The sequence below is a fragment of the Miscanthus floridulus genome, chromosome 4, assembly GCF_019320115.1.
Source record: "Miscanthus floridulus cultivar M001 chromosome 4, ASM1932011v1, whole genome shotgun sequence".
Lineage (NCBI taxonomy): Eukaryota > Viridiplantae > Streptophyta > Magnoliopsida > Poales > Poaceae > Miscanthus > Miscanthus floridulus.
The window spans coordinates 30,673,918-30,683,693 of NC_089583.1; the positions used below are offsets into that span (position 1 = coordinate 30,673,918).

Below are 9,776 nucleotides of genomic sequence, written 5' to 3' on the forward strand. Positions count from 1 at the left end.
GTGTAGATCTCGACAACATGAAACTAACGCAACTGGAACGAACTGAAACGGAGCTAAAACGAAGAAACGACGGAGATTAAAAGAACCAGTGGCAATTCTGTAATTTGAATCATCTTCTACCTTGGGCCGTAGCTGATCGTGGCCAGCCATGGAGGCTTGCTGTTGCTCATGGAGGGAGTCGAGGACCTAGCCAGGGCTGGTCGGCGGCCCGCCTAGAGGGCTGCGGGCGGCGTCGGCCGTGGCACAGCCACGTGCGCACGCGTCCAGAGGGGCGGCGGCGGCGGTTGGCCGGCCATGCCGTGCGGCGTGCTTGCACACACGTGCAGGGGCGGCGGTGGCTACCTGCTCTGCTTGAAACAGGAGTAGAACGCGGGGGGGGGGGGGGGGGGGGAGGAGGAGGCCCGAGCGCCCAGCGACGCGGGGCCTAAGGCCCAGGCCTACAGCGGTAGGGATGGTCGTCCGGAGAAGAATGATGTGTCGTCCATGGAGTATCTCACCGGAAAACTCGTCGGAAAAAGAAAAACGAAGGGAAGAAAAGAAGGACACTACGGTGTAGAGAATGACGAGATCTACCTTGTGGTGGTGGTGGTTGACGCCGGAACGTGACGGTTTGGCCGGAAAAGCTCGCCGAATAGTTCACCGGTAGAAAGTTGTAGATCTCATTGACATCTATAATTTTCATATAAAGTTCATCTCCATCATCCGATGTCGTATCGAAAATTTATGATTTTTCTAAGATTTAGTCTTGTCACGCAACTCGGTGACGTAACAAAACAATACTGTCACGCCAACGGGAGTGGCGTAATAAGGTTTTTCAAGTTGAAAACACTGTCTAACGTAGCACGTGTTGCCACGCCAATGGATGTGGCACGACAACGTTATTTTGTCGCACCGACGGCATTGGCGCGACCAAAAGGGTCAAATGTGCAAAACAAAAATTAGGAGTGATTATTATTAAAATATTGAATAAAAAAGGATTAAAAAATATAAAAAGAATCCCAGTAAAAAGCATACTAGACGGAGGGAAGCTAAGAGAACTCAATGGGATAGCGCAGGCAACGTATTTATTCGGCTGCCAAATGACGCGCAACAGTTGGCAGCCCAGTGGTGACAGCCTTGGCTCTTTATAACAAGGCACGTGTTCTAGGTTGAGCTTCGGGAGAGAAAAAAAAGAGAAATTATTTTATTTAGCATCACAAAATGATGCAATTCTCTATTTGGGAAGATAAAAGGTGTGCAGCTCCCTAGATAGAATTACCATTAGATCTGACCTCATGACGTTAACTTGGTGGGGAAAAGACCATTTTGCCCCTATTTTTTTCATATGTAACACCAATAGCATGTTAAAGTGATTTTCTTAACAATTTTATTTAGCAGTGCCATTTTTTTTGACATTGAACATATTTTGACATTACACTTTGTTTAAGGTCAGATCTAATGGCTGTGCTATTTAGGGCACCAAAAATAAAAGTATTGCTATTCCGAAGAACATTTTCTTCTAGTGCTAAATAAGGAATTGCATCATTTTTCGATGGTAAACAAGGAATTTGTTTTTTTTAAAAAAAAAAGTAGGCCAGGAAGGATTTGGTCCGGATGGAGTTAAGAGTAAAAGACTTGCCATTTTATTTAAATTTAAAAAAAAAATCAAACCTACTTGAATTTCATTAAACTTCGTACAAGAATCTTCAAAGAACCTATGAGAGCCTAAAAACTTTGGTACAAGGCTTTTAGGATTTACTTTACCACTTTTAGTATGTTCTGTTGCATGGACTTGTATTGCATATAAATACGAGGAAAAACAGCTTGGCCGCTGTGCCAGGCCTGGGCCGACCTCCAGGCCCGGCCCTTTCGGGCCGTGTTTTTTTTTTTTGGCTTCGTGCCGGGCCGGGCGGGGCGGCACGATTGGACATGTGTATAGATGAGGACGAGCTTCGGTCGCCCACAGCCCCACACACACAGGGAGGGGTGTAGCCGTGTAGCAGAGCAGCGCGCGCCATGTCCCTGTCCGTCGCCGGCGCGCGGACGACCTCCCTCCTCCCCTCTGCGTTCGCCGCCTCTTCATCGCGCCCGCGCCTCATCGCGCTTCCTCTCCTCCACCGCCGCTCGCACGGCGCCCTCGCCTCGCCGCCGGCCGCGGGCAGGCGGCGGCGGCGGCTCCGGGTGCGCATGGCCCGGACAGAGTCCACCGGCGTCGGCATCGGCTTCCGCGCGCCGGAGTTCGAGGTCTGTCAGTCGATTTGCTTCCTAAAGTCCTGATCTAGATTTGATTTTGAGCCTGATGATGCTGGTGTGCAGCTCCCTGAGCCACTGACCGGGAAGCTCTGGACGTTGGACGACTTCGAGGGCAACTCTGCACTGCTTGTCAGTGAATTTTTATTTCCTGTGCAAATGAGTCTGAACCTACAGATATATGCTCAGTTCCATTGTTCATTGTTGTCAGCTCTTGCAGTTCACATTCTGAACCCCGTCTGAATTGTTCTCTGTTCAGGTTATGTTCATATGCAATCACTGTCCATTTGTAAAGCATCTGAAAAAGGACATTGCCAAGCTCACCTCTTTCTATGTGGAGGTAACGACCTGGAAGAGCTGGCAGAGCTTCCTGTTCTGTTTACATTTGTGATATGACTTCTACATACAATATACAGAAAGGACTTGGTGCTGTTGCCATATCGTCCAACTCAGTTAGGACACATCCCCAGGTTAGGAGTTGCAACCGATGCTTGCTTACTTGCCACCTTGTTTTTATGCTTTTTCTGAAACAGGACCAGGAGTTTCTTTTGGACATAACATAAGGATCTCCATAATTTTATTGTAGCATGCTTTTTAATTGTTAAGATCTGGAATGCAAGACTTTGACTATGACTACTCTGGTAAAACAAAACTACAGACTGTCAAGCATTCTTTCAATGTGCTCTTACATATATTGGTACTCAAATTTTGGAAATTTTAACAGCATATATTGCACAATAACTTTTGCTTAGTGACAGTGGGGGTTGCTTTACAAACAAGTTACTAGTTGAGTCCTCAGTTCTGCTTTTCTGTTCTCACGCTCCTTTGTGAGGACATATGTTTTCTATGATTCATGCAGTTGTTCAGGTTTTCTGGTTGAACCAAAAATTGACTTTTTTGTTACTGCAGGATGGCCCAGAACGTATGGCAGAAGAAGCAAAGTTGTTCAAATATCATTTCCCATATCTTTATGATGAGGTCTGGCCATTTTGTGCCTTCAATTCAAAGATATTCAATGACCATGAAGATGTTTAGTTCAAGTGCTATGCTTTCAGCATTGAAGTTCTTCCTTCTGACTAATTTTATTTATTTTTTGTTTGTCACTGATACTACTGCAACTTACAGTCTCAAGAAGTAGCCAAGGCTTTTGGAGCAGTCTGCACACCTGAGTTTTACTTATTCAAAAAAGTAAGACCACTGATTCCAGCATTCACCGATTGTGCAATATCCAAATAATAACTGATTCTATTCATCGATCGGAAAGCAGGATGGGCGAAGGCCTTTTGAACTTTTCTACCATGGACAGTTCGACGATTCAAGACCTAGTAACAACGTGCCAGTAACTGGAAGGTAAATTTTGTGACGTTGTGTTAGCGCGCGCACAACTCTGCAGTCTCCCCCTGTGCTCAAAGTTCTTTTCCCAATTTTACAGGGATCTAAGCCGTGCAATTGACTGTGCGCTCAGTGGCCAAGAATTGTCCTTTGTACAAAAGCCGAGGTCACTTTGGCTACCTCAGAATTTGATTCGCTGTTGTCGCACCTTACAATTTCATTTCTGCTTTCTGACATTTGTGTTTGGTTCCCTGTAGTGTCGGCTGCAACATCAAATGGCACCCATGAGGTGCTCGTGTACCTCGTAGTGTCGGGCTGCGGCGAGAAATATAGGGATGTTTCACTTCTTGGTACAATACAAAGATGGAACACCTGATTGAGGTGGGTCGTGCTCCATGTTCGTATTTTGGGATTTACATCATGTGGATGATGGAATTAAACTTTGTTCAGCATTTGATTCGGTGCAGGTGCACAGGGCGCTGAATTTCAAGTCAGTGTTGACTGCCTTTGGGAACAGAATTGTGCGGGAGAAACCTGGGAACTTTTCTTGTGTAACAGGGGCAACAGTGTAGCGCTAGCGCAGCAACCAGCAAAAGGCCCGTGTAAAGAATTGTTTACACATAATTGCTTTAATTCTACCTTTTGTAGGATATCTAAGAGGTAGCACAAGATGTCCGTTTCACGTGGTAATCCCAGAAGGCATTGATATTATTACCTTATGATAGTATATGTTTGTGTAAGTGATAGCACAAGATGGTCTAAGAATGGTGGAAGCAAGGTCAAAAAAAAAAGAGAGAGGAGGAGCAATCCTGTTTTGCGATTAAAAAAGAACTGGCTTCGCCCGGACTCGAACCGGAGACCTTCAGTGTGTTAGACTGACGTGATAACCAACTACACCACGAAACCATGCGTTGTTTCTAATTGTATCACTCTTTCAAATCAGACTATGTGCTGTGAGCTAACCACAATTCGGTAGCGACACAATGACACCATCAATGCCAGAGGAACAGAATTGCCCAGAACAATATTGCTATGAACCTTCATGCATTAGTCGTTGCATCTGTGCTCCTTTGCACATATTCAGTTTAGTCTGAATTTCAGTACTAACCTGTCCTTGGACGTTGCAACATTTTTCCCTGAAATCATATGATTCGAACATACACAGCATGAACGCAGTTTAGTCTGAATTTCAGTACTAACCTGTCCTTGGACGTTGCAACATCTTTCCCTGAAATCATATGATTCGAACATACACAGCATGAACGCCGGGAACTGAAGTGCCAAATGGGTATCTTGTATTCCAACATCTTAACTAGAACACTATGTAATCATTATGCAGACGTTGTATCAGTAATTCGCACTGAATATTTAATTTATATTTTGTGCGCATCTCTAAAATTTAATTATTGACTATGTAATCAAATATTAAGATGATGTTCACAAACACTATTATTTGATATTATAGACCATTAATTAATTATCATAGAATTAAATAATCAAGACACAAATTTTTGTGTTATTTTAGAATATAAACTAACTGCATTATTTCTATTAATAAATAAATAAAGAAAAGCAAACTAACCGAACTCCCTATCCTAGCTCAACGGTTAAGGCCGCGCACTCTGTACTCTGAGACTCGCACTCAAATCCTAGGCAGGCCAAACTTTTTTGATTTTGCATTTAGTATTTAGTAGTGCATTACGATGGGATAAAAACCGAACTCCCTATCCTAACTCAGCGGTTAAGGCCGCGCACTCTCGACCCCGCGACCCGCGCCCGAATCTCAGGCGGGCCAAATTTTTTTTATATTTTTTACAAAAAGGCTGCGATGGCAAGCTCCAAACCAACAATGTTTTTTATATTTTTTTACTAAAAGATGGCGACAGGGCCCTTAACTGTCGATTTTGGTTTTAAAACCAACAGTGATAGCTTCTATCACAGTCGGTTGCTCAAACAACACAGAAAGCCCAATTCACTGTCGGTTTTTAAACTAAAACCAACAGTGATGTGTACATGCTCCTCACATGCCAACAGTGCTCTTATGACCACAACAGTTGGAACACTGCTCCCACCTACCCCGACAACTTTAGTTCAGAAATAAAAATGTACCATGCCTGCTAGCCCCTATAAAATGACCCTCAACCATGAGCTAGCCTCTCCATGCATGTTGGTTCTAGCCAGACCTTATCAGCCATGATATAATGTTTTCCTCTCACAAAAAAACCACATATATCGTTATGCATCGTAGTCCACCAAAATGGTGCACACATGAGGTACTAGAAGAATGCTACTAAAGATAGAGCAACGCCGAAGATTAGAGATGCCACGAGATTCATAGAGCCATCTGCTATGGTGCGCTCTGGACTGTATGTCCAGAGAGACATGGTGTGCTCTTAGCAATTTCTTGTCCCAGAGCAGCATTGGTTCATCGGCACTGTTCGCCTAAACGGCCGTTTAGCCCGTTTACACACCGTTTAAACGCTACACGGTGGTACATCGTTTCTGTTTAATCGGTTGTTTTAACCATTTAAACGGCCGTTTTTCCCGTTTAAACACCCGTTTTGCCCGAATAATAGGCTAAACGGTAGGTGACCGACTGTTTACCGTTTAGCGTTTAGGATAACACTGTTCATCGGTGCGGTGTCGAGCTAAATTCGATGTGCTCTGGACTGTACCAAGAAAAAGGCCATGTACAGCAGAGGCATGGATTCATCGATACCACCTTATCATCTCCAACCGATATAGCGCGTAGACCACCTCGGTGCTGTTGTTTGACCCTAGTCGGTGCTAGAAGAATGCTACTGAGGTGGTTAAATTATAATGTGTTGATACACATTGATGGTAACATTGACCAGTACGCAAATAGGTCTTTGTTATCGTATATGTAATTTTAGTGTAAGGTCTTTGTTATCATATATGTAACTTATTTCAATTTTTTTGGTAATTTTTTGATGTATTTCATTACTATCTAAATAAATATATCATTGTTGTTAAAAATTTCCCACTGTAGTATCTAAATAAATATATCCTTTACATATATGCACCTTTACTGTCGGTTCTATTTAAAAACCGACAGTGATAGTAACTTTCACTATCGGTTCTATTTAAAAACCGACAGTGATGTCCATGCCTCCCTATATAAAACAAACTACCAGCCACATACATCTATCCTACCCACCCATGAACTCTCTTAGTCTCATTTCTCACGTTTCACTCTCACTTCTCAAGACATCTACTCTCTCTCTACGTGATTTGGTCATGGCTCCTGCATTTCTCAATGGTATTGATATGTTGTCTTCTTCAATATTCTATCTATATTTATATTCATGTTTCTTTACATTCTACATTTATATATATTCTTATTCCTTGCATTCGATCTATATTTAATTATGTTGCCACATTTTACTTAGAAGAATTTTTTGTGCATATATTTTATGTTCATATTTTTTTTGCATTTTATCGATCAGGTGGTATGAACAACAGACCTCCCCCACCACAAGAACCAGGTTTCCACCCTGGCGATGAGCCATTCTCTCCTAATGTGGCCATTCCACGGTTCCCTGTTCTAGCCATTGTATGAAATATTTTCTAACATCTTTTGTTTTTTTGATGCTAATAAATAAGTGTAATTAGTTTAATATCATTGTTGCATGCATATATGTCGCAGACTATATCCCCAATAGATTAGCTGCGAACAACACTTAGCTGATTCTTTATCTCGGACATCATCGAGAACACAGCATATAATGCAGGTGGTCGGCTATGGACGTGTGAACTTAGTTTTTTCATCCATGTGAGGGGTTCAAATCATCGGAACCATATCCACGGGATGGGAATACAGAGCTCAGACGTGATAAGCGTCCAATTAAGTGTCATGCGCATATGTTTAGAGGCACTTCGACGTATTTGCTATGATGTGCCTGATTTCTCGCACTTCAAGGCACTTGCTTTGAATGCTGGTGATATCCCCATCCCGCAAGCAAGCGAATGGTTTGCGAGCTACAATCATGCGGATGTGGTAAAATGGTCACTTATACTTGAGTCCTGGTTATTTGTTGTTTATGCAGATTGCGCTCTAGGACCTTACCTATGCTGCATGTGGCTTGTGGGCCGTTCTAGACCAAGCTACGGAGCAACTCAGGTACGATTAGGACTTCTACAATGAAAACCTCGGTCAACTCACTATAGAAGGACGCCAGTACTGCATAAAGATTACTAACATGGGCAGTGGTCGTTTAGTAGGTTACATCTATGGCCGACCATTCTTTTGGTATTATGAGGCACGAGAGAGTGCACTCATATGGGCATTGGACTTCATCGATACAAGCGGATACATAATCCATGACATCAATTACCATATATGGCTACAGAGGCATGTTAGTGTGCGTGGCCCAATCGACCCTGGTATTGATTCCGATAGTAATTAATGTTTATTTAGCTAGGTTTTTAAGGTTGTAGTTTAATTGGGTTCTAATTTTAATATGTACGGCTTTGTGTGTTTAATTATTGTCATGCATGTAATTCATGTAACATTTGTTAGGCAACTAGAAATATACATTCCGGTGTCATATTCGTGGAGGTGGATGTAAAAATCTATTAGGTCCAAGATGAAATCCACCCTTGTTTGTCTCATTTAGCATAGAGAAAATATAATAAATAAAAAAAGATCAGAAAAACCTTAGATCCTATGTGGGGTCTTAATTTGGGTGTACATGCTTGTCAAAAAAAATTCAAGCCATTTCAACATAGGCAGAGTATACATGCTTCACAAAGGTACACGTGTCCTTTCATCGAACCATGACTATACACATAGGTTATCAAGGTTTCTGTGGTTCATAGGCATTCCGGTGTCGTATTCGTCTCAAACTTTTTCTTAGGCGCACATGCCACGTATGAAGGAAACACCAAGTTGGGGATTTTTCAGAGATGGTTTGCTACTTTCTGAGGTTTAATTGAATTTCCGCGCGACGACACCGATTAATTATAGGTTGAACTGAGTCTTCCCACGAAAAGATCCGAAATGGTGCCAAAATTTTACACAGTCTCTAATGTGCCCTAGGGATAAGAATTTTGTGGAGGTGGATGAAAAAATCTATTGGGTCTAAGATGGAATTCACCCTCTTTTGTCTCATTCAGCATATAGAAAAATATAATAAATAAAAAAACTAATAAGAAAAACCTAAGATCCTGTGTGTGGTCTTAATTTGGGTGTACATACTTGCCAAAAAAAATGTCAAGCCATTTTAATATAGGCGGAGTATACATGTTTCACAAAGATACATGCGCTCTTTCATAAAACCATGACTATACACATAGGTTATCAAGGTTTCTATGGTTCATACATATTTTGGTGTTGTATTGGTCTCAAACTTTTTCTTAGGCTTGCACGTGCCACGTGTGAAGGAAACACCTATTTTAGGATTTTCTGAAGATGATTTGCTACTTTCTAAGGTTTAATTGAATTTCTACGCGACGGCACCGATTAATTATAGGTTGAACTGAGTCTACCCACGAAAAGATCCGGAATGGTGCCAAACTTTTGCACAGGCTCTAATGTACCCTAGGGATAAGAATTTTGTGGAGGTGGATGAAAAAATCTATTGGATCCAAAATGAAATTCACCCTCTTTTGTCTCATTCAGCATACAGAAAAATATAATAAATAAAAAACCTAATAAAAAAACCTAAGATCCTGTGTGGGGTCTTAATTTGGGTGTACAAGCTTTTCAAAAAATTTCAAGCCATTTCGACATAAGAATACATATGCTTCTATTTATTCAGTATATAAAAGAAATTTTTTTAATATATATAAACATCACTGTCGGTTTCAAAAAACCAGCATTGATGAGAATAAACCGACAGTGATACTGGTTATCACTATCAGTTTATTTTGAAAACCGGTAGTGATATATAAAAAATTTAAAAAAATTGGGTCGCCTGGACTCAAACACGGGTCTCGAGGGCTAAGTTGAGGGGTCTTAACGATTGCGCCAGTAGGAGGAGTTCGAAAGAAAATAAAAACTTATCCTACTTAACACCTAAGTTAACACCTAACTGCTACATAACATCACTGTCGGTTTGGGGAATGACCTGACAGTGATGTACCCCATCACTGTCGGTTTGCAAGCAAAACCAGCAGTGATGAGCTATTTCCGAAAATAAATTAATAATTTATAAAATAGAACAAAAAAATTTGGGTCGCCTAGGACTCAAACA

General features: G+C 41.7%; 1 protein-coding gene and 1 non-coding gene across 3 annotated transcripts; one reads left to right on the forward strand and one right to left on the reverse strand.

Moving 5' to 3' along the window:
* Positions 1-1,935: 1,935 nt before the first annotated feature.
* On the forward strand, positions 1,936-4,420 carry LOC136551242 (uncharacterized). Of its 2 annotated transcripts, none has more exons than XM_066542820.1 (10): positions 1,936-2,223; positions 2,296-2,361; positions 2,489-2,569; positions 2,646-2,699; positions 3,139-3,207; positions 3,355-3,417; positions 3,497-3,579; positions 3,662-3,727; positions 3,819-3,942; positions 4,012-4,420. In XM_066542820.1, exons 1-9 carry the CDS (start codon positions 1,996-1,998, stop codon positions 3,847-3,849), a joined length of 741 nt encoding a protein of 246 aa, XP_066398917.1. In that variant the 5' UTR covers positions 1,936-1,995; the 3' UTR covers positions 3,850-3,942; positions 4,012-4,420. The 2 variants fall into 2 exon arrangements, with proteins under 2 accessions (XP_066398917.1, XP_066398916.1); XM_066542819.1 differs by having other exon boundaries at positions 4,029-4,420.
* Positions 4,394-4,467, reverse strand: TRNAV-AAC (transfer RNA valine (anticodon AAC)). The gene has a single exon. It is a non-coding gene; the product is annotated as a tRNA-Val (tRNA).
* Between the last annotated feature and the right edge of the window lie 5,309 nt (positions 4,468-9,776).